At 45.0% G+C, this 27,077-nt stretch overlaps 3 protein-coding genes across 4 annotated transcripts; all 3 read left to right on the top strand.

Moving 5' to 3' along the window:
• The first annotated feature begins 3,242 nt into the window (after positions 1–3,242).
• Positions 3,243–4,386, top strand: LOC119358800 (probable LRR receptor-like serine/threonine-protein kinase At3g47570). Its single transcript, XM_037625215.1, has 2 exons — positions 3,243–3,842; positions 3,926–4,386. Exons 1-2 carry the CDS (start codon positions 3,467–3,469, stop codon positions 4,273–4,275), a joined length of 726 nt encoding a protein of 241 aa, XP_037481112.1. The 5' UTR covers positions 3,243–3,466; the 3' UTR covers positions 4,276–4,386.
• Positions 4,387–6,911: 2,525 nt separating this feature from the next.
• Positions 6,912–11,597, top strand: LOC119353031 (probable LRR receptor-like serine/threonine-protein kinase At3g47570). Of its 2 annotated transcripts, none has more exons than XM_037619609.1 (3): positions 6,912–7,061; positions 10,320–10,951; positions 11,060–11,597. In XM_037619609.1, exons 1-3 carry the CDS (start codon positions 7,045–7,047, stop codon positions 11,413–11,415), a joined length of 1,005 nt encoding a protein of 334 aa, XP_037475506.1. In that variant the 5' UTR covers positions 6,912–7,044; the 3' UTR covers positions 11,416–11,597. The 2 variants fall into 2 exon arrangements, with proteins under 2 accessions (XP_037475506.1, XP_037475505.1); XM_037619608.1 differs by having other exon boundaries at positions 6,948–7,061; positions 7,942–10,951.
• A 9,337-nt stretch (positions 11,598–20,934) lies between these two features.
• Positions 20,935–25,785, top strand: LOC119353029 (probable LRR receptor-like serine/threonine-protein kinase At3g47570). The gene is made up of 4 exons (XM_037619607.1): positions 20,935–21,200; positions 21,281–21,944; positions 22,024–25,062; positions 25,169–25,785. Exons 3-4 carry the CDS (start codon positions 22,227–22,229, stop codon positions 25,519–25,521), a joined length of 3,189 nt encoding a protein of 1,062 aa, XP_037475504.1. The 5' UTR covers positions 20,935–21,200; positions 21,281–21,944; positions 22,024–22,226; the 3' UTR covers positions 25,522–25,785.
• The last annotated feature ends 1,292 nt before the right edge of the window (positions 25,786–27,077 follow it).

Genomic DNA, 27,077 nt, shown 5'->3' with positions numbered 1-27,077 from the left:
CGGGTGTCTGTCTCTCCCACTTTAGTTGGAGCGGATTCGATGAAAAGGGTCCTTATGAAGGGTAAATAGAAGTTGACAAATCACGTTGTGGCTTTCACGTAGGTAAGAAAACGTTCTTGCTAGAACCCTATTACAGCCACGTAAAACTTGCAACAACAATTAGAGGACGTCTAACTTGTTTTTGCAGCAAGTGTTCTGTCATGTGATATGGCCAAAGTTGTGATGAATGATATATATGTGATGTATGAGATCATGTTCTTGTAATAGGAATCACGACTTGCATGTCAATGAGTATGACAACTGGCAGGAGCCATAGGAGTTGTCTTTATTTTTTGTATGACCTGCGTGTCATTGAGAAACGCCATGTAAATTATTTTATTTTATTGCTAAACGTGTTAGCTATAGTAGTAGAAGTAATAGTTGGCGAGCAACTTCATGAAGACACAATGATGGAGATCATGATGATGGAGATCATGGTGGCATGCCGGTGACAAGATGATCATGGAGCCCCAAGATGGAGATCAAAGGAGCTATGTGATATTGGCCATATCATGTCACTATTATTATTTGATTGCATGTGATGTTTATCATGTTTTTACATCTTGTTTACTTAGAACGACGGTAGTAAATAAGATGACCCCTCATAATAATTTCAAGAAAGTGTTCCCCCTAACTGTGCACCGTTGCGACAGTTTGTTGTTTTGAAGCACCACGTGATGATCGGGTGTGATAGATTCCAACGTTCACATACAACGGGTGTAAGACAGATTTACACATGCAAACATTTATGTTGACTTGACGAGCCTAGCATGTACAGACATGGCCTCGGAACACAGAAGACCAAAAGGTCGAGCAAGAGTCGTATAGAAGATACGATCAACATGAAGATGTTCACCGACATTGACTAATCCGTCTCACGTGATGATCGGACACGGCCTAGTTAAACTCGGATCATGTTATACTTAGATGACTGGAGGGATGTCTATCTGAGTGGGAGTTTATTGAATAATTTGATTAGATGAACTTAATTATCATGAACTTAGTCTAAAACCTTTACAACATGTCTTGTAGATCAAATGGCCAACATTGTCCTCAACTTCAACGCGTTCCTAGAGAAAACCAAGCTGAAAGACGATGGCAACAACTATACAGACTGGGTCCGGAACCTAAGGATCATCCGCATAGCTGCCAAGAAAGATTATGTCCTACAAGCACCGCTAGGTGAAGCACCTGTTCTCCCTGCAGAACAAGACGTTATGAACGCTTGGCAGACACGTTCCGATGATTACTCCCTCGTTCAGTGCGGCATGCTTTACAGCTTAGAACCGGGGCTCCAAAAGCGTTTTGAAAAACACGGAGCATATGAGATGTTCGAAGAGCTGAAAATGGTTTTTCAAGCTCATGCCCGGGTCGAGAGATATGAAGTCTCCGACAAGTTCTTCAGCTGTAAGATGGAGGAAAACAGTTCTGTTAGTGAGCACATACTCACTATGTCTGGGTTACATAACCGCTTGACTCAGCTGGGAGTTAATCTTCCGGATGACGCGGTCATTGACAGAATCCTTCAGTCGCTTCCACCGAGCTACAAGAGCTTTGTGATGAACTTCAATATGCAGGGGATGGAAAAGACCATTCCTGAAGTATTTGCTATGCTGAAATCAGTAGAGGTAGAAGTCAAAAAGGAACATCAAGTGTTGATGGTGAATAAAACCATTAAGTTCAAGAAAGGCAAGGGTAAGAAAAACTTCAAGAAGGACGACAAGGGAGTTGCCGCGCCCGGTAAGCAAGCTGCCGGGAAGAAGCCAAAGAATGGACCCAAGCCCGAGACTGAGTGTTTTTATTGCAAGGGAAGTGGTCACTGGAAGCGGAACTGCCCCAAATACTTAGCGGACAAGAAGGCCGGCATCACGAAAGGTATATGTGATATACATGTAATTGATGTGTACCTTACCAGTACTTGTAGTAGCTCCTGGGTATTTGATACCGGTGTAGTTGCTCACATTTGTAACTCAAAGCAGGAGCTGCGGAATAAGCGGAGACTGGCGAAGGACGAGGTGACGATGCGCGTCGGGAATGGTTCCAAGGTCGATGTGATCGCCGTCGGCACGCTACCTCTACATTTACCTACGGGATTAGTTTTGAACCTCAATAATTGTTATTTAGTGCCAAGTTTGAGCATGAACATTGTATCAGGATCTCGTTTAATACGAGATGGCTACTCATTTAAATCCGAGAATAATGGTTGTTCTATTTATATGAGAGATATGTTTTATGATCATGCTTCGATGGTGAATGGTTTATTCTTAATGAATCTCGAGCGTAATGCTACACATATTCTTAGTGTGAATACCAAAAGATGTAAGGTTGACAATAATAGTCCCACATACTTGTGGCACTGCCGCCTTGGTCACATAGGTGTCAAACGCATGAAGAAGCTCCATGCAGATGGACTTTTAGAGTCTCTTGATTACGAATCATTTGACACGTGCGAACCATGCCTCATGGGTAAAATGACCAAGACTCCGTTCTCATGAACAATGGAGCGAACAACCAACTTATTGGAAATCATACATACTGATGTGTGCGGTCCAATGAGTGTTGAGGCTCACGGTGGCTATCGTTATGTTCTCACCCTCACTGATGACTTGAGTAGATATGGGTATATCTATTTAATGAAACACAAGTCTGAGACCTTTGAAAGGTTTAAGGAATTTCAGAGTGAGGTTGAGAATCAACGTGACAGGAAAATCAAGTTCTTGCGATCAGATCGTGGGGGAGAATACTTGAGTCACGAATTTGACACACACTTAAGAAAATATGGAATAGTTTCACAACTCACGCCGCCTGGAACACCTCAGCGTAATGGTGTGTCCGAACATCGTAATCGCACTCTATTAGATATGGTGCGATCTATGATGTCTCTTACCGATTTACCGCTATCATTTTAGGGCTATGCTTTAGAGACTGCCGCATTCACTTTAAATAGGCCAGTGCTTTGTTGCCATCCAGAAATACTGCGGTAGAGCTTCAACGACTAAAACAAAGCACCATTTGTCAACCTTGCTGCTAATTGTACTACCACCACTTACGATTGCTTTACTAGTGTTGCTATGGTTTTTGCCCGCCCTTCGGAAGAGAGGAGTGTCCTCATTTCCACAATGGGATGTTGTGTCCAAGATGTTTTGTTTTTGTGCCCATCACAAGAGAAGAGAAAGTGGATAAAGTTTCATGCAACGATGAGAAGAAGCTGAAGAGGGTGTCATATCAAGACATTCTTAAAGCTACCAACTGGTTTTCTTCGCTTCATACTATCAGCTCAACCTGTACTGAGTCAGTTTATGTTGGTAGGTTCAAGTCCGACAGGAGATTGGTTGCCATCAAAGTATTCAACTTGAGTGAACCTGGCGCATGTGATAGTTACTTTATTGAGTGTGAAGTGCTACGAAGCACCCGCCATAGAAATATAATGCAGCCTGTGACCGTATGCTCGACACTTGATTCACAAAATCATGAGTTCAAAGCACTGATATTCAAGTTCATGGTTAATGGCAGCCTTGACAGATGGTTACACTCTGAGCAACACAGTGAAATCCCCGGCAGAGTGCTAAACTTTGGGCAGAGGATATGCATAGCGGCAGATGTGGCTTCTGCTCTTGATTATGTCCACAACCAACTGACGCCTCCTCTGATCCATTGTGATTTGAAGCCAGAGAACATCCTTTTGGACGATGAGATGACCGCGCGGCTCAGTGATTTCGGCTCAGCAAAGTTTTTGTCGCCCGATATGTTTATTCCTGAAAGCCTGGATGATGTTGGAGGAACAGTTGGATACATGGCACCTGGTGAGTTTAGCTTTTCCATTTCCACTTAATTATACTTTGTCTTTTATGTATGTGCATTATTCTAAAGCATTGCTTCTTCGCAGAGTATGGGATGGGTTACGAGATCTCCGTAGGAGCTGATGCATATAGTTTTGGAGTGCTTCTGCTGGAGTTGCTTACCGGAAAACAACCAACTGATGATATGTTTGTTGATGGACTTACCCTTCCCATTTTCTCTGAATCCATGTTCCCTGATAGAGTTGCGGAGACTCTAGATCCTCATATGGCGCATGAGGAGTATCAAGGGTCCGCAGAAGTATGGATGCAGAGATATATTGTCCCGTTGGTTGCCCTTGGACTGTACCGTGGAAGCTCCGAAGGACAGGCCTGGAATGAAAGATGTTTGTGCAAAACTTACTGCTATCAGAGACGCTTTTCTGGAATGCTGTGGTGACATGGACGAATATTTTAGCTCTGTTAGAGCATGCTGATTCGTTATCGTTAAGAATGTTGTAACATGTTCATTGTGCCCTATCAATATGACGAACTGAATGAAAATATGAGTCTTGAGCACAGAGATATGTTTTGCAGTGAGCAATAATTCGCTACAGAAAGTATCAACTATCCTTTGTTTAATTATTTTTATTTTGAGATGTATGTATGGCAAAATTCTTGTACTATTTAATTTTGTAAAGGGTACTGTATATATGAAGGTGTTTTTCTCCCTTGAAATCTTTTGTCCAGCTTAATAAAGGAAAGCATTATTTTCTAATGGACCATAATAAAATGAGACAAAGCTGGCACTATAACATTCAAAACCAGATAAATTTGGCCCCTTGTCTATACCTGCCTCAAAGATGTGTGATTGATGAAGTGCTATTGTATTAGTAGTGAAAACGAAAGCAATAACAAAAGAGAAAAATAGGAAATAAGAAAAAAAAGGAAATGTATTTTGAGAAGGAAGATTTATTTCAGGAATCATGAAAGATAAGAAAACAGAAAAATGGATATAAATATTTTTCATTTTTTTCGAGAATACGCAAAGCTTGCGTATCATTTATTGATAGAAGGCGAAGATGAGTACACCAAGGGATACAACACATGATACGAACGCAGACAGGCGTGAATATGGTGCCCGGAGCAGAGGGAGAAGGAATGCTCAGCCCGAACAAAGGATACACCACGACTAAACCTACCAAGAGTTGCAATGCCGAACCAACATGAATTCCATCATTGCTCGAGCCGAATAACTGGGGACACCGCGAGCGAGCAAGATGGCGCCTTCAAGAAGGAAGATGACGCCGAGACACCATCGCCATCCGGTCCGGAGGAACCGGACCTAGGGTTTCCCCTGAGCTCGAAGAGGGGCGCGGCTAGAGGCCTTAGCAACGCCTTTAAGAAGGAAGCGGCACCCACAGGCGTCGTCGTTGCCAGCACCGGCAAGCCGAGCAGGGATCTCTCCCTAGACTGAAGCTGAGCAACCCCATAGTCGCCGAATCAGGAATCAAAGATGAGGAAGCCGAACTTGGTCGAAACCACCATGTCGAAAGGGGGTTGGCGGGGGCTGCACCTGCCGTCGGAGGGTGGCGCCGCCTGTGGAACCGTGAACATTGGATCTGGCAAAAGGGGAGGCTTTGATGCACATGGTATGGTAGGCGATGAAGCGAAACATGCGGGGAGGTCGGAGCGATGACATTTAGCAACATCGGCAACAAGTTAGGACTGGAGGGATGCATATCCGAGCTATCGTGGCCTTAGCCATCAAGACATCGGCGAACCAGGTGAGCTGGAAGGGACGCAACCACATGATCGCCGAGGCCGGAACTACCGGCAGAGGACACCAGGGACACCGGAGAGAGACACGGGCCCAAGGCCATCGGGGCCGGAATAGCTCCAGCAAAGACCCACCACGAGGAGCCCGGTGTTTGTCACAACCACAGAAGCATCGCCGTCTCCGCACAAGAACCGTCACCATTGCTCGGGAGGAGGAAGTGCCACCGAAGACGAGGGGGCGCCTGCACACGGGAGGCAGGACCACCCCCGCAACCAGCCGCAGGCCCCACACCGCACCCACATCCGACAACAGCACAAGTAGTGGCTGGCGCCCCTGCGAGGGGTGGGGGCTGCAGGGGATGGCGCCCAAGGCCGTTGCCGGGAGCGCCGGATCCGCCACCGGACGGGCAGGCTCGGGCAGCAGCAGCTGGGGGAGGGCGTCAGGAACGCGTCGGGGAAGGAGCCCGGGGCGTCCTAGGAGGCAAGGGGCGGGGGAGCGTGGCGAGGCTGAAGCGGGGGGAGCGGATCCGGCCGCTCAGCACGCCCGGGGCGCATCGCCGCCGCACCGGACCAGCAGGGGAGCCGTCGAACCGGTGGTCGGGCGCGGAGCTAGGGCGGGGTTTGGGGATCATGAATGGCCAGATCCGCCCCGCCGCCGCCTTCCCGGGGTTCGGCGTGGCTTCTCCAGCCGGCCCTCCGACGGCAGCGATGCGGGGAAGGGTGGCGAAGGAGACTTGTACTGCCGACGGCTAGGGTTCCCCCTGTGCCGCCAGAGGAGGGGCGACACCGGGGGGGGGGGAGGGTGATAATGATGTTTTTCATGAATGTTGATAAATAAAGATATGTGAAGTTCCTAACATAGAATGATCACCTCTTCTTTTTCCTTGCTCCAAATCGCCACATAATCTCCATTCTAACAAGGCGAATAAACATGCGACGTATTTACAAGGAGGTTGATGGCAACAATAATTGTAGAAGATCCCCTAAAAAATACTAAAAATAATAATTGTAGAAGATAGAATTAACAGTTAATATGATGGTAGTATTTTGCTTGCTTTAATGATTAGGGATTTTTCGCTATTCCTCTTTTATTAAATAAAAAAGAAAAACAGGAGACGAGAATGACAACTTTACCCCTCCCTTCCTCCTCCCAAACCCTCCCCTCTGTCGGTCGGTCAGACGGTCACCGGCTCCGGCAGCCCGCTCGGCGCTGGGGGCAGAAGCCGCCGCGCGACGGAGAGCTCCCATTCCTCTCCCCGCCCCGAACCGATGGATCTTATCGACGCGAGCGCCACCCGCCATCGCCCGCCGCCGCGCGGAAGGCACGGCGGGATAGAGCCCGCCGGGGTGGCACCATGGCAGATGCGGTGTGAGGGGCGGCGTCTCGAGCCCCGGCGCGGGCAGGCATCGCACCCCCAAGCCAAGCCCAAGGGCTACATACATCCTCCACATGTTCCCCTACCCCAGGTACTGTATACATCTGTATCTGTCTGTCCACACGAATTTGTGCTCGAATTCGTCCGAGTTGACTACGGCTCTGCGTAGTGCTTGACTGAATTTCCTGAGTGCATAAATTCGTTGTGGTGTCAAAAGTTTATAAGTTTGAGAAAGGCAACCGCCGTGGGCCGTGGCTGCCATGGCCGGTGAAGGAGAATAGGTGGATTTGAGATGAAGAAGAACTGAAGAAGAAGGAGAGGTGATGCTCGCAAGTCGCAATGCCTGCCTGCCTGCCATATACTGTGTACCTAACGCCTGCAATTCAATTATCTGGTATTATCATGTGGAGAGGAATGCTGGGAAAACTTCTTTTCTGGCAAGCATCTCTCTTAAATTCACCGGATAGTTCGTGTGGAGGACGTTCGATGATGGGGACAGTCGGACCTTGACTACAAACTGTTGTGTATCAAGAATTAATTTTCTGCACTTATGACAAAAAAGATGGCCGGAGAAGTCTTTGGCTTGCCCTGCTTCTTCTCCTTGATGACTGAGTTGGCACTTTGGAGGGTCAACTACGTTGCACAATAATAGGGCACTTCCTGAACCGTACTGGAATCCAGAAATTTGGTTTCAAGAAACTGTAATTAAAATACACCGTCTACAACTACAAATATTTATTATTTGTTACTTGATGGTACCAAATAAATAATTATAAGTGAGTAGCCAACATGTCCCCTTTTCTACTGTTCACTTCACTGAGTACTTCCATGATTGGGTGGATTTGGGGGTACAGAAGCTGTAGCTTGTATAACAAGCAAGGAATTGTATTTGCACTTTGATAGACTCACTGGTATATGCACACGCTTTTCTTTACCCGCATAAACCTCTCACATGTTCCTTTTGTGCCCAGGCTATTTTTCAATCATCCGGGGGCGTGATCTAGAAGCAAGTTAACCAAGACAGCACTGAAGTCAAAGTCAAGTACAAGTTTCAGCTCCCATACCCTTACTTCCACATATATCTAAGCAGACACACAAATATTTTAATAAGCACACTCCATTAGGATAAGAAGAGAGACATGGCTCCTCGAGTTTTTCGCACTGAATCTCTCATTGTTCCGTCCCAGCATGCACTCTTTCTTCTCTACACCATCCTCATATTTCTGTCCTCCAACACAGTAGTATTCACATCAGCACAAGCTAGCAACAGATCTGAGAGTGACCGGCGAGCCCTTCTCTGCTTCAAATCCGGCATCTCCAAGGGATCTGCCCGTGTTCTTGGATCATGGCGCGATGACTCGCTCAGCTTCTGCGGCTGGCGAGGGGTCACCTGCAGCACCACCCTCCCAATCCGCGTCGTGTCCCTCCAACTCAGGTCTACGCTGCTCACAGGAACACTATCCAGTTGCATGGCAGCCCTTGGTTCTCTAGTTCAGTTGAACCTTTGGAACAATAAGTTATCTGGAAGCATACCTAAAGAGATAGGTGAGCTTCGGAGCCTCCAAACCCTGATGCTTGCTGGAAACAGGCTTTCAGGTACCATCCCTCTGTCATTAGGTACAGCTGCATCTCTTAGATATGTCAACCTTGCAAACAACTCTCTTAGCGGAACTATCCCTGATTCCTTAGCAAATAGTTCGTCACTCAGTGAGATCATCTTCTCACGTAATGACTTATCTGGGTTGATCCCAGCTACTTTGTTCAACTCATCCAAACTTGTTGCTGTTGACCTCCGGTCGAATGCTCTCTCCGGGCCTATCCCACATTTCCAAAAGATGGGAGCTCTGCAATTTCTCAGTCTTACAGGGAATTTACTTTCTGGTACTGTACCAGCATCTTTAGGAAATGTTTCATCCTTGCGTTCCCTCCTACTAGCACAAAACATCTTAATAGGATCAATTCCAGAAACTTTGGGTCAAATTTCAAACCTAACAACGCTAGATCTAAGTTACAATAATTTCTCGGGGTATGTCCCAGCCACACTGTACAATGTGTCATCACTCACACTCTTTAGCTTAGGCAGCAACAATTTTATTGGACAGATACCTTCTAAGATTGGCCACTCACTTCCAAATCTTCAAACATTGGTAATGGGAGGCAACGGATTTCGTGGACCAATCCCAGATTCTCTGACCAACATGTCAAAGCTCCAAGTGCTTGATCTTTCAAGCAACTTGCTGACGGGCATGGTGCCATCTTTAGGATCCTTGGCAAACTTGAGTGTACTGCTTGTAGGAGATAATAAACTCGAAGCTGATGACTGGGCATTCCTTACCTCTCTGACCAATTGCACTCAGTTGTTAATATTATCAGTAGATGGAAATATCCTGAATGGAAGTTTACCAAAAGTAGTGGGCAAACTTTCAACAAAGCTTCAGCGGTTAAGCTTTGGTAGAAACCTAATTTCTGGAAACATACCAGCTGAGATAGGCAAGCTTGTAAGTCTCGCTCTGCTTGACATGGGCCAGAACATGCTCTCAGGACAAATTCCCCCGAGTGTTGGGAACTTGAGCAATTTGTTTATCCTGGAACTATCGAGGAATAGATTATCAGGTCAGATTCCATCAACGGTTGGTTATCTTCCTCAACTAGGCCAGTTTTATCTTGATGACAACAGTTTGTCTGGAAACATACCAGCAACTATAGGACAATGCAAAAGTCTAGATATGCTGAACTTATCAGTCAACAACCTTGATGGATCCATACCAAGAGAACTCCTAAATATTTCTTCCCTTTCATTGGGTTTGGACTTGTCAAACAACAACCTGGATGGGCCGGTACCAAGGGAAGTTGGTAACCTGATCAATCTTGGCCTTCTTAATGTTTCCAACAACAAATTGTCTGGTAGCCTTCCTTCTGAACTTGGCATGTGTATTCGTCTGACATCCCTTCAGATTGAAAGCAACATGCTTAGTGGGATTATTCCTCAGTCTCTCGTTGCACTAAGGGGCTTAGACCAAATAGATCTGTCGGACAACAATTTAACTGGTGAAGTTCCGCAGTTTTTTGAGGGCTTCAGCAGCATAAGTTACATTGATATATCAAACAACAAATTTGAAGGGCCAATCCCGACTGGTGGTATATTCAGAAATTCAACTAAGGTATCCCTGCAAGGTAACAAAGGGTTATGTGAAACAGCTGCTGCCATATTTGGACTGCCCATTTGTCCAACCACCTCTCCGACCACCTCATCAACTAAAAGGAAGATGAACACACGCCTGCTGCTGATAATAGCTCCAGCAGTTACTATTGCTTTGTTCTCATTATTATGTGTTGTTGTCACTGTTAGGAAGGGGACTAAAGCTCAACCATCTGAAAGTTTCAAGGAGACAATGAAGAGGGTGTCATATGGGGACATCCTTAAAGCCACCAATTGGTTCTCCCCGGTCAACAGGATCAGCTCCAGTCACACAGCATCAGTCTACATTGGCCGGTTTGAGTTCGAAACGGATCTAGTGGCCATCAAGGTCTTCCATCTTAGCGAGCAAGGTTCGAGAAATAGCTTTTTCAGCGAGTGTGAAGTACTAAAACACACCCGCCACCGTAATCTGGTTCAAGCTATTACCCTGTGCTCAACGGTTGATTTTGAGGGCGATGAGTTCAAGGCTATAGTATACGAGTTCATGGCAAATGGTAGCCTGGACATGTGGATACACCCAAGGGTTGGCAGCTCAAGGAGGCTGCTGAGCTTGGGCCAGCGGATAAGTATTGTTGCTGATGTGGCTTCTGCTCTGGACTATATGCACAACCAGCTGACACCTCCTTTGATTCACTGTGATTTGAAGCCGAGCAATGTTCTGCTGGACTATGACATGACCTCACGCATTGGCGATTTCGGGTCCGCCAAGTTTCTCTCTTCAAGTAGTGGCAGCCCAGAAGGCTTCATTGGGATCGGAGGAACAATCGGATATATCTCTCCTGGTATGTTGCACCTTTTTTTTTCCTTTGAGACTACTGTAGAGTTTGATTCTGAACTGTCTTCATTTTGTTAGTTTCACAAGTATTTATGCCATTGCTCCTGTTTTACAGAATATGGGATGGGATGCAAAGTCTCGACAGGTGGCGACGTTTACGGTTTTGGGGTGCTGCTACTGGAGATGCTCACGGCAAGGCGACCGACGGACGCGCTATGCGGCAATGCTCTCAGCCTACACAAGTATGTCGACCTAGCCTTCCCCGAGAGGATCGCTGAGGTTCTTGATCCCCATATGCCATCCGAGGAGGATGAGGCGGCTGCTTCTCTGCGTATGCAGAACTACATTATACCTTTGATCAGTATTGGCCTGATGTGTACCATGGATTCGCCGCAAGATAGACCAGGTATGCATGATGTCTGTGCCAGAATTGTTGCCATCAAAGAGGCATTTGTCGAGACCTTCTTGTGATTACGGCAACTAGTAAGTTGGGCAGTGAGATGTTAAAAATCATGTATATACATTTATAAGTACAGTACAGTTACTACACTACTGTAATGCCTATATACACTATTACAGTAGCTGTATCATTTGTAGAATAATTCTGACATTTATTTTATTTATCTGGTACATATGAACCAGTATGCTATGTGCCCGCCAAAATAAGCGGTGCAAGTATTTCTCTCTTTTTATCTCAGATTGAAGTGATTATTTTAGCATCTGGGAGCGAACGTTGAAGCTCTTTTAAAACTTTGTTTCACTAAACAACAAAGGTGTGATTTTTTTTTTCTGAAATGCTATCAGTTACATATTTTTGAGATCAGTGTTATCGATTTGATTTTTTCTTTGGAGCCATGAATGTCAAAATCTGAAGGACACTCAACTTTCAAACCAGATAAATTTGGCCGCTGATCTGGCTGAAAGCGGTTTCATGGATGACGTGTTAGTAGTAAAAACAAACAAATAATAGATAAACCTAGGAAATATGAACAATGGAAATGTGTTCAATAGGATTATTTATTGAGTGAAGTGCACGGTAGGTCCTCAAACTATTTCAGGGGTGTCACATAGGTCCTTGAACTATAAAAATCGTCATCCAGATAGTCAAAGTGTGGTCCAAAATCTGCCTAACCCCATCTGACTGGCCAGCTGGCGCCGTTGACCATGACACGCACACAATGTGAACACTAAATCAGAAAATCCCAACGAAATAAAAGTGCATCGGCGACCAGTTTTCTCGTACGGGACGAACAGTGCACTGATGATCAGTAAAATAAAAAAATGTTCGCAGATATGGGCAAAATGTTCAGGACTTTTAAAAAATGTTCACAAACAATAAATTTGAAAATATGTTTCCGAACCACAAATATTGTGCGCGGATATGAAAAAAATGTTCGCGAACGATCAATTTGGAAAAAATGTTCACGGACGATAAATTTTAAAAGAAAAGAGAATATGCACACGAACCACAAATACTGTTCACGGATATGGAAAAATTGTTCGTGACTTCAAAAAAATGTTCGCGGCTGTAACAGTATTTGTAAAGTCACGAACATTTTTTCCATATCCGCGAACAAAATTTGTGGTTTGCGAACATATATTTCTTTTCAATTATATGTGTTGTTGTCACTGTTACGAAGGGGACCAAAACTCAACCATCTGAAAACTTCAAGGAAATAATGAAGAGGGTGTCATATGAGGACATCCTTAAAGCCACCAATTGGTTCTCTCTAGTCAACCGGATAAGCTCAAGTCATACAGCATCAGTCTACATTGATCGATTTGAGTTGGAGACAGATCTCTTGGCCATCAAGGTGTTCCATCTCAGTGAGCAGGGTTCGAGAACTAGCTTTTTCACCGAGTGCGAAGTTCTGAGAAACACCCGCCACCGCAATTTGGTTCAAGCTATCACCGTGTGCTCAACCGTAGATTTCGAGGGCGATGAATTCAAGGCTATAGTATATGAGTTCATGGCAAACGGTAGCCTGGACATGTGGATACACCCAAGGGTTGGCAGCTCAAGGAGGCTGTTGAGCTTGGGCCAGCGGATAAGTATTGCTGCTGATGTAGCTTCTGCTCTGGACTATATGCACAACCAGCTGACACCTCCTTTGATTCACTGTGATCTGAAGCCGAGCAATGTTCTGCTGGACTACGACATGACCTCACGCATTGGCGACTTTGGGTCCGCCAAGTTTCTCTGTTCCAGTATCGGCAGACCAGAAGGCTTGATTAGTGTAGGAGGAACAATCGGATATATCGCTCCTGTTAAGTTGCACTTTTTTCTTTCTTTGAGATGACTGTTGAGTTTGATGCTGAACTATCTTTGTTTTGTTAGTTTCACTAGTACTTACTAGGGCGGTAACATAGAATTCTTAGCCCGACTATGTCAGTTAATCTGACCAGAAGCTAAAGATGGACATGTGAAGATACCCAGATGACCTCAGGTGAAAAAGTGTTCAACACAGAGGTTGTTTGTCTCATCGAAACAGTTAAAGTTACTTTTGGGCATGTCTTCATCCGAGATAGTATATGGTTGTAGAAATCAAAAACCGAACTGTTGTCTCAGGCATACCTAGATCCGAGTTCGGTTAAGTTGGAAGATTTTGGACGAGGTTTAGAGTCATTTTCTTGTACGGGAAGTCCAGCCGCCTCTTATATATGTTGGCGGTGATGGCAGATTGAACAACACACAATCGAAATATCAATCTACTACTTTTTCATCTATGTTTTATCTTTCCATTGTTTTCTCTATCGTTCTTCGATGTTCCTCGAGATTTAGAGCTGCGAATCCCGGGGCTCTAGGGGCAAGTAAATCGACTTAGGGCAGCCTATAACTGCCGCACACCCTGAAGTGGTCTCTCCCGCGCATGTGAGGTTTCGGGCCTACAAAAAGCATTCACTGTTTGTCTTGCGTATCGCGCTGCCGGTCGAATCTCCTTCGACGCGAGCTGCGATACATCACCCCCTGTGTCGAGGGTATATATGATGTGTTCGCCCTGTAAGCATCAGAACCTACACGATCATGTGCACTCCTGCCGGCATCCCGTACCCGCGCGCGCACACCCGCCTACTTCTTCATCTTCTTCCATGCACCTCCTCCTTCATGAGCGTATGCCCTGTAAGCATCAGAACCTACACGATCAGCAGCAACCGTCTAAACAAAAATACACCAACATGGCAGCGCCCAACGCTTGTGAAATCACGTGAAAAAAGCCATGAGATCAGGAAACAAAACACACCTTCTATTCCTTCGTTCTTGATCCAATCTTGACGGCGTCGTTGTTTTCCAGCTCCAATTCTTCCTGCGCATCGTTATAGCGTCCAGGTCGAGCCCGCCATGCGTGGTTAGACGATGGCGCCTCCACCGAGAAGTTGCCGAACCCAAGCAGGTGGCCAATCTCACGCACTGCCACCGACGCCTCCAGGTCGGTACGTGGTCTACACGTTGCCACCGACCGCCGACGCCTCTGATGCGCATGTATGGAACCACCTCGCCCTCGTGCCCAGGGGACCGTGTTGAACACCTCACCGTCCCCTCGGTGGCCGTGTCGACAACAACATGGTAGCGATGACGGTGATGCACTTGCTCGCTCGGCAGAGTAGCAGCGATGGCGTCTGGACGCAGCTCCCCTCTGGCAAAGCCCCCTAGTGGCAGTTTGGAGGTGCAGCGTGGGGGAGAGCCCAGAGAAGGGGAGAGCACCGCTGTAGTTCCTCCATGGTTTCTGAATTTCTCGGTGGTGCCTTGATGAGATGCGAACGCGAGAGATGGCCACAGAGAAGGAAGGGAAGCAACCTATTTATAGCCTCGCACCACGCAGAAGGAACTACAACAGTAAAGGGAAGATCTTCAGAAAACGCGAGAGAAGCGGCACCGATCAGAAGGGGTAGCAGGCTCCCGAACCAACGTTGAAAGCGGCAGCGCCAGCACCATCTAGATGGAACGACGGAGGCGACACCGCTCTCTCAGAAATAAGAGACACCACCGCGTAACCAAAGAACGCCGACTGGGCCAACAGCGGCACGCACGCAGCCCGATGGACAAGAGAAAGCGACAGAACAATTGGGCCAACAGCGGCAGGAACAGAACGCATCCCGACGACCAACAGAAATCGAGAGAACACAGCCCGATGACCAATAGAGATCGAGAGAAGCATCGAGGGAGCACCGATCCCGCTGCATGATGGCAATTGGTAGACCGTCTACCACGCGGCGACGACGCACAATTAGCCTGCATGCATGCAACGCAAACACGTACATATAAGCTCTGTAGCATATGATGACCTATTCCATGCTAGAACGCTGCAGACAAAGGAAGGCAAAATTTTAAAACCTGCACGGTAAAGAGAAAGTGATCATGTTCAAACAGCCGAAAGCGACGGCACGTACGAAAACAGGGGCACAAACGAATTGGGACGACCCATATAAGGAAAATAACCACATCAGCCTGCCCCACACGCAATGAAAAAATGCTAAGCCAACCAAACCGAATGCCACACCAGTTCAAAAAATTCCAATGAAATAAGTGAATCCACAAAGCTATTCTACACCGCCAGGTACCAAAATAATACCACGTGCCACATGCAAGATTCACCATGGGTCTTTTTCATACAAATGGCTGAATCTCACGGCAAAAACCTTGCCTGGAATAGAGGCTTGGGTATGCGCATTGCTCCTCTTTTACAGAATACGGGATGGGATGCAAAGTCTTGACAGGCGGCGATGTGTACGACTTCGGAGTGCTGCTACTAGAGATGCTCACGGCGATGCGACCTACGGATGCACAATGCAGCAACGCCCTCAGCCTGCACAAGCATGTCGATCGAGCCTTCCCCGAGAGGATCGCTGAGATTCTAGATCCCCTTATGCCACCCGAGGAGGACCAGGCGTCTGCTTCTCTGCGTATGCAAAACTATATTATACCTTTGGTCAGTATTGGCCTGATGTGTACCATGGATTCGCGGCAAGATAGACCAGGTATGCATGATGTCTGTGCCAGATCGAGTTGTTGCCGTCAAAGAGGCATTTGTCGAGACCTTGTTGTGATTACAGCAACTAGTCATATATACACTATTACAGTAGCCGTATCACTTGTAGAATAATTCCAACATTTTTTTTGCATGTATCTGGTAAATATGAACCATTATGCTATGTGCCCGCCAAAATAAGCGGGGTAAATATTTGTCTTTTTATCTCAGATTGAAGTTAGTTTTTTTGCATTTCGGAGCGAAAGTTGAAGCTTTGTTAAAACTTTGTTTCACAAAACTACGAAGGTGTGATTTTCTGAAATGCTACCAGTTACATATTTTTAAACAAATGCTCTTGATTTGATTCTTCTTTTGGAGCCATGAATTAATGTCAAATACTGAAGGACACTCAACTTTTAAACCGGATAATTTAGCCACTAACCAGTCTCAAAGCGGTCTGATGGACGACGTGTTATGTTAGTATTAAAAAATTAATAATAGATAAACCTAGGAAATATGAACAATTGAAATGTGTTCAAAAGGACTATTTATTTCAGAAAACAAATAGTGGGGGTTAAACAAAAAGTTGATTAGATGAAGAAAAAATACTGAGAAAACCAAAAAGAATAGGCAACGTAAAGAGAACGTTTAGAAATGTTTATGAAGAATCAAGAAACTTGATGTTGTTCATGAATGCTCATACAAGATTTTCAAACTTCTGTACATGTTTCTAAAGTTCCCCAAAAAGAGCTTGTAGGCAATAAACACAGAGAAAATGAGGAAATATGAAGAAGAGAAAAAGGAAAACATGTTTTGAAATGAGAAATATTATTTCAGCTCCATTGCAGCATGTTGATATGGTATTTAAGAAGAAAAAAAGTAGTTTTGTAACTACTCCCTCCGTCCGGAAATACTTATTATCAAAATGAATTAAAGGGGATGTATCTAGACGTATTTTAATTCTAGATACGACCCTTTTTATCCATTTTGATGACAACTATTTTCGGAGGGAGGGAGTAGTAGATTGCATCCTGTATTTAACAAACTGGAAGAATAATTATATTGACGTGTATGCACAACGAAAATGTTGCATACTACTCCCTCCGTCCCATAATATAAGATCGTTCTTTTCTTTTCCATGAATTAACATGTTAAGTTTTCCAATAAACTTTGCCATTTGTTGCCAATTACTTCCTCCTTCCCATAATATAAGGCGCGGTTGACTTTGCACGGTCTTTGATGCATGACTTTGACCACTAATATATATCAAAGTACATGAATTGAACATGTATAAATGGCATCATTGTATTTGGCTTGCAAAAAAATTATAGTTCACATGTCTGTATACTAATTTTATAGACATACAATATGTGAAAATCATAGTGAAATTTGTGCAAAAAAGACCAGAAAAGTCAAATGGCGCCCTATATTTTGGAAAAGAAGGAGTACTATTTTGACGAAGTATCAAGTGAAAACGCTGATTCAGTGAAAATCTGAAAACTCACCTCGTGAGTCATCAGATCAATAAAGAGCGGCATAGATCTTAGGTCGTATCCCACCAGCCACTTAAACACTAATTAGCAAATAACCCCTTCATTTACGCACCAGGTCCTTACGTTTCGACTACAATCGATTCGTCTTTCAATCTCGTCGGCGAGATGGAGACTTGCCCTACGCCGGCCACGACGGGCCCTCCGTCGACCGTGAACTACTCCCTCCGCCGGCCACGAAGAGCCCCAGGCCAGCCACGATGCGTCCTCCGCCGGCCACGAGGGGCCCTCCGCTGGCCGTGAATTATCTCCCTCCGCCGTCCATGTTCCCTGTCGACGCATCGGTGCCGCCTCTCCAGGACCTCGCTCCTCCTCGTACTGTGCCATGCCTCAACCTCGTCTTAGCCCTGCACAGGTAAGCAACAGCTGCTTCGGTTACTGATTGTACTAATATGGCGTTGCCACAACATCCTCATATCCCTCTCCACCTGATGGTAGAACAAGCACTACCTGAATCATGTTAACCTGAATGTCATAGTTGTCTTTCTTCAGTTGTACTTCTGAAGTATCTGGTTTGGTCTTTCTTGTTTGCATCTTCGTCGGTGTACTGTAGCATGTACATCAGTTGCCGGCAGTAGAATATGTAAACTGGACTTGTAAATCCTACTTGAGAGCAGTGGAGTAAATTCCAAAAACAAAAAATATGGGATGAGTTCCCAAATTAAAAGGGGGATGGAGAAGGGAAGAGAAATAAGAATGGAGAGGGGAAGAAAAATGTGGGAGGACCGAAAAAGCCTCGCACCTGCAGGACATGTAACCAGGTTGGCTTCCATGACAGTGGTAGTTGCCCCCAAAAGAATCAACAATAATAAAGGTAGTTATCATACACACAAAATAGCTATATTATTTCATAATTTGTATGTTCATTCTGACTGTTTTTTTATGTTTATCTGCAGGTTCCTTTATTTCGATTCGAGGCAACCGCATGTTTTTATTTTGGGCAGTACAAGATTGAAGTCGAAGCCTCAATATTTTCTTCTCTGAATTTTGTACTTCTGAGAATCATCTAGTTATGTAGCCTCAACCTTCTATAGTTAATTAAGTCAATGCCGTACCTATCATATCGATTCTGGCCGTATTTAGCATATCGATTCTGGATGTTACTATTGGTGATGAAACTTAAAATATTTAGTACTGATTGTACTACTATTATGTTGCCTCCAATTAATTGCTTCGGATACTCGACTAAGTTTGTTGTCTGCTGCATGATAGTAATTAGTTCTAGTCAGGTGGCATGATATCTTGCCGTCTCATTTGTTTTTGTCCTTTTGTTTAATTTCTGCCAATTGCATGAAAATTCATGCTTCTTGTCAAAAGTATTGGCAAGATGAACTTCTGTCCATAAGAGCTCTTGTCAAAAATTATTGGCAAAATGAACTGATTCACTCCATTAGTTAAGTATAAACAGTACCCAAAGTTCATATGGATAGTCAGTGATAACATTTGACAGCAACATCCATGGACAGATTACATAGACCGACTATATCAGTTCACACTCAATCAGATTACATCACATAATTCTGTACATCAATATGGCATTCAGACAAATTCTGTATATCAGTTCACATTTTATCAGATTAGCTGCCGTGCTGTCCGCAACTAAGCTGCACACTGCTGTGACTCCTGCTCGCCCAACATACACCCTTGGACTGAATTATGTGTAAACTTTCATCCGACATACACTTGCTTGTATCCAGAAAAAATTGTCTTTACAAATTCTCAGATTACATCGTTGGAGCACCGTTCAGTCTAAATAAGGAGAATCAACAATGCTTTCACGTTGAGTGATAACACCTCACAAGATCAAAATTGCATTCAGAAATTTCATCTCTACTCCCTCCGTTCCAAAATAGATGACTCAACTTTATACTAACTTTATTGGGTCATCTATTTTGGAACGGAGGGAGTACATGACAAGCACGCACAACAAATCTGCTATAAGGAGGCACTGTAGAATTAAGCTTCAAACGAGCAACATCACATTCCACCGCCTGCCCCGTCGGCAGCATGCCTTGCGGGAGCCTTCCTCGCACAGGAGAGCTTCGGCGAGGTGGACGCCTACATCAGCGCCGTTGGTAGCCCCGCCGGCTATCGCCGGATACCTCCGTAGCATCCGCCCGGCGGCACCGCCATGGGGGACGGCTACGCAGTAGGTCGTCGCAGCGAGGGATGGATCCGTCGTCTGTCGTCGCGGTGGGGAACGGCTTGGCTCCGCTGTAGGTCGCCGCGGTAGGGGAGGCCCCGTTGTCGGCCATCGCGGTGGTGGACGGCAGCATCGCCATCGTCCTCGCGGTGGGGCGTGGGGAGGCGACAATTATACCTGGCCAAACCTCGGGTCGGGCCGGGCTTCGGGCCGGGCCTAGCCAAGCTCGAGCCAAAAAACCTGGGCCCGAGCCCGGCCCGGCCCGGCCATCGGGCCTAGTTTTTGGGCCCAAGCCCGGCCCGAACATGCAAAAGCCCGCCGGGCCTCGGGCCGGGCCCCTTCAGATAACGGCAAAAATGACGAGCCCGGGCCAGGCCACCGGGCTCAAAATCTAGGCCCGAGCCCGGCCCGGGAGCAACATCGGGCCGGGCCGGGTCAGGCTTTTTCGGGCCGTGCCGGGCTGCCCATGGCCAGGTCTAGCGACAATGGATGAGATGAGATCTAAGACTTCGTCTGTAGGACAGGGGGTTATATGAAAGATAGCCATAAGTGACTGGTTAGCAAACCCACCTCTCATTTGTGCCATCAATTAAAGATCCAACGGCTCGGGTCGCAAGTTTTCAGATTTTCACTAAATCAGCGTTTTCACTTGATACTTCGCCCTACTATTTTAACACCTCTTAAGCCTTTGTACAATAATGGCGCCTTATATTTTGAAAAGGAAGGAGTACTATTTTAACACCTCTTAAGCCTTTGTACAATAATGCGAGATGTTTAGGGATGCGCTTAGAGAAATTAATCATTTTTTCTTAAGCATGCTTATTTGTACATAACAGGCGCTTATTTATGTATCCCTCTTATAAAGATAAACACCAATGCTTAAAAAAGCTGGTTTATTTTATTAAGCACCTGCCGATGGCTAATGTTAAAAAAAACTGGTTTATTTTATTAGTGGTGCATCCTGCATTAGTAATCGGTGTTAAAAGAAAATAAGGATATGCATATGAAATGTCAATTTGGGGGTAGATAATAACATAAGCTATAATCCTCTTTTGCTCTCTGAATCATCTTTTTCATGCAAAATGTAGATACTGGCATAAATTTTCATCATTGCACTGCCAAAGCATTCTTCTACTCCTATGAAGAATTTTTCTTATGTCATTTGATGAGGACATGACTACCTTGAATACGACCAAATAAGCATTTAGAAATTTTTTTAATATCAAAAGGTATTTTGACTGACCAGCATCATATTTTCCACTTTACCCCTCTTCTTCTTCTTCTTCCTGGCGACCCCTCCCCCTCCGTCGCCGCACTCCGGCATTTCTCCCGCTCAGGTCCCCACCCAACCACGCGGCTGCAGCGAGCGAGCGCGCGAGCCAAATGGAAGCTCCAACTCCTCTCCCGCTCCAACCCCTCACGACGCAAGCGCCGACTCCCTACCGTGAGACCTCCGCCTCCCGCCCGCCGACGCCGCGCTGGCGAGGAGGAGGTGCCCGTACGAATACGGGTTCCAGCGGAGTCCCGGGCATCGGCACCTCCAAGCCCCAACCTCAGCGCTGCATCCTCCACATGTTCCCGTACCCTTAGCCCCAGGTACAATTTGTGCTTGGACTTTCCTTAACAAAAATTACGACTTTGTGTAGTGCCAGGCCTTAATTCATTCATCTATTTAGATACCAGGACGTGATTTGGTTTGATTGGACGCATAAATTATTCGTTGGAGGCGATGAAGGTGGGGAGAAAGGCAGCAGTCATTTCCCAAATAACTGTACTGTAAGTGAAACACGATAGCCCAGCAGGTTCACAAATTAGCGTTCGTTCAGGGCGATTCTCTTGGAGATTCGGTGGAACATGATAGATGTCCCGTCGAGGGCGTATACTCATTAGTATTATCATGCTATAGGTTTAATTTTGTCGAGCATCTCTTTCAAGATTCTCAGATAATTCATGTCCGACAGTCCGAGGAAGCTTGATGATGGGGATATGTTGTTGTGGATCATTGACCAACTTTCCTGCAAGTGCGACCAAGACAGACCAAGTCTTTAATTGGAATCATGCCATGTCCATTTATTCTCCTTGACAACTGACCTGCCACTTTGCAGAGTCAGCTAAATTGTGCTTCGGCTTACAATACAATAGGATACTTCATCCAACTGTAACATATGTCATGTGCAATATCTTTCTCTCTTTCTTCGTTACTTGGATGACGGCAAAGAAATAATGGTCAGTGGGGAGCCAGCTTGTCCCCTTTTCCTGATAATATTCGACTCACTTGATACTTCCATTTGGCGGATCCTGCGGTGCAGAAGCTGTAGACTGTATAACAAACGGAGAATGGTATTTGTACTTCAACAGACTGGTTTATGCTCGCGTATTCTGTACCCACATGAACCTCACAAGTTTCTTTTGTGCTCAGGTTTTTTCAATCATCTGGGGAGTGTCTGTGGAAAAACAAACAAAAATAGATCATCTGGGGCGTGATGTCAATAGAACCAAGCCAAACAAGCCGGCAGCCCGGCACTGAAGAAGTTTCAACTCTCCTACGCTTCCAACATAGTATATCTAAGCACACACACTAAGCATTTAACGGGCATACTCCATTAGGACAAGAACAGAGACATGGCTCAAGTTTTCGGCACCCAATCTCTGATTGTTCCTTCCCACCATGCACTCTTTCTTCTCTGTGCCATCCTCCTATTTCTGTCCTCCAACACAATTATATTCACATCAGCACAGGCTACCAACAGATCCGAGGATGACCGCCAAGCCCTTCTCTGCTTCAAAGCTGGTGTCTCAAGGGACACCGACGGTGTTCTCGGATCGTGGCGCAACGACTCACTCAACTTCTGCAGCTGGCAGGGGGTCACCTGCAGCACCACCCTCCCGGTCCGTGTTGTGTCCATACAATTCAGGTCTTCATGGCTCACAGGAACACTATCCAGATGCATAGCAGCCCTTAGTTCCCTAGTGCAGATGGACCTTGGGTACAATGGATTTTCTGGAAGCGTGCCTGAAGAGATAGGTGAGCTTGGGAGCCTCCAAACTCTGGATCTTACGGGAAACAAGTTTGCAGGTAACATCCCTCTGTCGTTAGGTGCATCTGCATCCCTTAGCTATGTCAACCTCGCAGACAATTCTCTTAGTGGAGTTATCCCTGATTCCTTATCAAATAGTTCGTCACTCAGTGTGATAATGCTCTCTCGTAACAACTTATCTGGGGTGATCCCGGCTAATCTGTTCACGTCATCCAAACTTGTCTCTGTTGATCTCTATTCGAATGCTCTCTCAGGGGCAATCCCACATTTCCAAAAGATGGATGCTCTGCAAATTTTAAATCTTGCCGGCAATTTACTTTCTGGTAATATACCAGCATCTTTGGGAAATGTTTCATCCTTGCGTTCCCTCATGCTAGGACAAAACAACTTAGCAGGACCAATTCCAGAAACTTTGAGTCAAATTGCAAGCCTAACAGTGCTAGATCTAAGTTACAACAGATTCTCCGGGCATGTCCCAGCCACACTGTACAACTTGTCATCACTCACAGTCTTTAACTTAGCCAGCAACAATTTTATTGGACAGATACCTTCTGAAATTGGCCGCTCGCTTCCGAATCTCCAATTATTGGAAATGGGAGGCAACAAATTTCGTGGATCGATCCCAGATTCTTTGACCAACATGTCAAATCTCCAACAGCTTGATCTTTCAAATAACTTGCTTACTGGTGTGGTGCCATCTCTAGGATCCTTGGCAAACTTGAGTCAACTGCTTCTAGGAAATAATAAACTCGAAGCCGATGACTGGGCATTCCTTGCCTCTCTGACCAACTCCACTCGGCTGTTAAGATTATCAGTAGATGGGAATATCCTGAATGGAAGTTTGCCAAAAGCAGTAGGCAACCTTTCAACAGTGCTCGATCGGTTAAACTTTGGAAGAAACCAAATCTCTGGAAACATACCAGCTGAGATAGGCAACCTTGTAAGCCTCACTCTGCTTGACATGGGCCAGAACATGCTCTCTGGACAAATTCCCCTGACAGTTTGGAACTTGAGCAACTTGTTTGTCCTGAAACTGTCCATGAATAGGTTGTCCGGTAAAATTCCATCAACGGTTAGTAATCTAGCTCAACTCGGAATGTTTTATCTTGATGACAATGAATTGTCTGGAAACATACCAGCAAATATAGGAAAATTCAAAAGGCTGCTTATGCTGAACTTATCAGTTAACCGCCTTGATGGATTCATACCAAGAGAACTCCTCAATATTTCTTCCCTTTCATTGGGTTTGGACTTGTCAAACAACAACCTGGCTGGGCCGATACCACAGGAAGTTGGTAACCTGATCAATCTTGGCCTCCTTAATGTTTCCAACAACAAATTATCTGGTGGCCTTTCTTCTGGACTGGGCCATTGTGTTCAACTACTATCCCTTCACATGGAAGGGAACATGCTTAGTGGGATTATTCCTCAGTCTCTCAGTGCATTGAAGGCCATACAACAGATAGATCTGTCTGAGAATAATTTAACTGGTCAAGTTCCACAGTTTTTTGGGAACTTCAGCAGCTTAAATTATATTAATATATCATACAACAAATTTGAAGGGCCAATCCCGACAGGTGGTATATTTGGAAGTTCAACTGCAGTAGCCCTGCAAGGCAACACAGGTTTATGTGAAACAGCTGCTACCATATTTGGACTACCCATTTGCCCCGCCACCTCAGCAACAAAATGGGAGATCAGTGCAGGCCTGGTGCTGTTGATAATAACTCCACTGATTGCTATTGCTTTCTTCTCGTTTTTATGGATTGTTGTCACAGTTATGAAGGGGCCCAAAACTCAACCATCTGAAAACTTCAAGGAGACGATGAAGAGGGTATCATATGGTGACATTCTTAAAACAACCAATTGGTTCTCTATGGTCAACCGGATCGGCTCAAGTTATACAGCATCAGTCTACATTGGTCGGTTTGAGTTCGAAACAGATCTAGTGGCCATCAAGGTATTCCATCTCAGCGAGCAAGATTCGAGAAATAGCTTTTTCACCGAGTGCGAAGTGCTAAAACACACCCGCCATCGCAATCTGGTTCAAGCTATTACCGTGTGCTCAACCGTAGATTTTGAGGGCGAGGAATTCAAGGCCATAGTATATGAGTTCATGGCAAACGGTAGCCTGGACATGTGGATACACCCAAGGGTTCACCGAGGCAGCCCAAGGAGGCTACTGAGCTTGGGTCAGCGGATAAGTATTGCTGCCGATGTGGCTTCTGCTCTGGACTATCTGCACAACCAGCTGACACCTCCTTTGATTCATTGTGATTTGAAGCCGAGCAATGTTCTGCTGGACTATGACATGACCTCACGCATTGGCGACTTCGGGTCCGCCAAGTTTCTCTCTTCAAGTAGTGGCAGGCCAGAAGGCTTCATTGGCGTCGGAGGAACAATCGGATATATCGCTCCTGGTAAGTTGCACGTCTCTTTTCTTTGAGACACTACCAAGTTTGATTCTGATCTGTCTTTGTTTTGTTAGTTTCACAAGTATTTATGCACATTGCTCCTGTTTTACAGAATATGGGATGGGATGCAAAGTCTCGACAGGTGGCGATGTTTACGGTTTTGGGGTGCTGCTACTGGAGATGCTCACGGCAAGGCGGCCGACGGACGCCCTATGCGGCAACGCTCTCAGCCTCCACAAGTATGTCGACCTAGCCTTCCCCGAGAGGATCGCCGAGGTTATAGATCCCCACATGCCATCCGAGGAGGATGATGCGGCTGCTTCTGTACGTATGCAGAACTACATTATACCTTTGGTCTGTATTGGCCTGATGTGTACCATGGAATCGCTGAAAGATAGACCAGGCATTCATGATGTCTCCGCTAAAATTGATGCCATAAAAGAGGCATTTGTTGAGACCTTGTGATCATGGCAACTAATGGGTTGGGCAGTAGCTGTTAAAGATTATGTATACATAATTGCATTTTCGGAAGTACAGTGCAGGTACTGCACTACTGTAATGGTTATATACAAAATTTACAGTAGCTGTACCACTTGTAGAACAATTCCAACACTTTTTTTTGTATGTATCTGGTAAATATGCACCACTATGCTGTGGGCCCGCCAGATTAAGCGTTGTAAATCTTTCTCTTTTTATCTCAGATTGAAGTGATAATTTTTAGCATTTGGGAGGGAGCGTCCAAGATGTTTAAGAACTTTGTTTCACTGAAACAACATAGTTGTGATATTTTGAAATGCTATTAGTTACATATTTTTGAGACAAGTGTTGTTGATTTGATTCTTCCTTTGGAGCCATGAATGTCAAATACTGAAGGACACTCAACTTTAAAACCGGATAATTTAGCCCCTAACCTGGCTCAAAGCTGTTTGATGGATGATCTATTAGTAGTAAAAAAGCAATTAATAATAGATAAACCTAGGAAATATGAACAACGGAAATGTGTTCAAAAGGACTATTCATTTAAGAAAACAATGAAATAGTGGGGGTTAAACAAAAAGTTGATTAGTTGAAGATAAAATACTGAAAAACCCAAAAAGAATAGGCAGCATAAAGAGGAACGTTTAGAAATGTCTATGAACAATCGAGAAACATGATGTTGTAGCTGTAAGAAATAAACACAGAGAAAATGAGGAAATATCAAGGAAAACAAGGAAAACATGTTTTGAAATGAGAAATATTATTTCAACTCTGTTGTAGCATGTTGATACGGTATTTAAGGAAAAAAGTAGTTTTGTAACTAGTACAGTGCATCTTGTATTTAACAAAAGAAACTTTGAGCACATTAAAAATATCAACCGTGTTTTTTTTATATTAACGTGTATGCATAACGAAATTGTTGCATATTACTCCCTCCGTAAACTAATATAAGAGCGCGTTTAGATCACTACTTTAGTGATTTAAATGTTCTTATATTAGTTTACAAAGAACTAATTAATTTCTAAATATTACCATATATATATATATATATATATATATATATATATATATTAAGGCGTTTCTTCCATGAAATAACATGTTTAGTTTACCAGTAAAGTTCTGCCATTTGTTGCCAATTATTATTTAAACATCTCTTAGCCCTTGTACAATGCAGAGTGCTTAGGGGGGTGATTGTAAATAAAACTTAGGGAGGAGAAATGAAACGGTTTTTTTTCTTGAGAGGTGTTTATTTGTAGATGGCATATGCTTAATTAGGGACCCTCTTATGAGGATAAGCATCAGTTCTTAAGAAAAACTTGATTTATTTTGTTAAGCACCTCTCTAAGCACTCTGCATTCAGTGGCGGAGCTAATGAGGACTTACTAAGGATTCCAATAGCGAAATATTTATATTTTGAGGGGCCAAATACTCGACTTCTCTTAGGCCTCATTTGGTTGTGAGGGATCCCCCGGGATCCCCGTCCTTTCCCCGGGCGAGACTCCCGTCTGCAATCTCCACCCCGGTTTTCCAGACGACCAGTTTGG

Source organism: Triticum dicoccoides, chromosome 2A, assembly GCF_002162155.2.
Source record: "Triticum dicoccoides isolate Atlit2015 ecotype Zavitan chromosome 2A, WEW_v2.0, whole genome shotgun sequence".
Classification (NCBI taxonomy): Eukaryota; Viridiplantae; Streptophyta; class Magnoliopsida; order Poales; family Poaceae; genus Triticum; species Triticum dicoccoides.
This window is presented reverse-complemented; position numbering and strand designations above follow the sequence as displayed.

Excerpts from the sequence above, each read along its gene's own strand:
- LOC119358800 (XM_037625215.1), top strand. The coding sequence starts at position 3,467 with ATGCAGCCTGTGACCGTATGCTCGACACTTGATTCACAAAATCATGAG. Across the intron at positions 3,843-3,925 it reads AGTTGGATACATGGCACCTG|AGTATGGGATGGGTTACGAG; the intron begins GTGAGTTTAGCT and ends GCTTCTTCGCAG.
- LOC119353031 (XM_037619608.1), top strand. The coding sequence starts at position 8,110 with ATGGCTCCTCGAGTTTTTCGCACTGAATCTCTCATTGTTCCGTCCCAG. Across the intron at positions 10,952-11,059 it reads AATCGGATATATCTCTCCTG|AATATGGGATGGGATGCAAA; the intron begins GTATGTTGCACC and ends CCTGTTTTACAG.
- LOC119353029 (XM_037619607.1), top strand. The coding sequence starts at position 22,227 with ATGGCTCAAGTTTTCGGCACCCAATCTCTGATTGTTCCTTCCCACCAT. Across the intron at positions 25,063-25,168 it reads AATCGGATATATCGCTCCTG|AATATGGGATGGGATGCAAA; the intron begins GTAAGTTGCACG and ends CCTGTTTTACAG.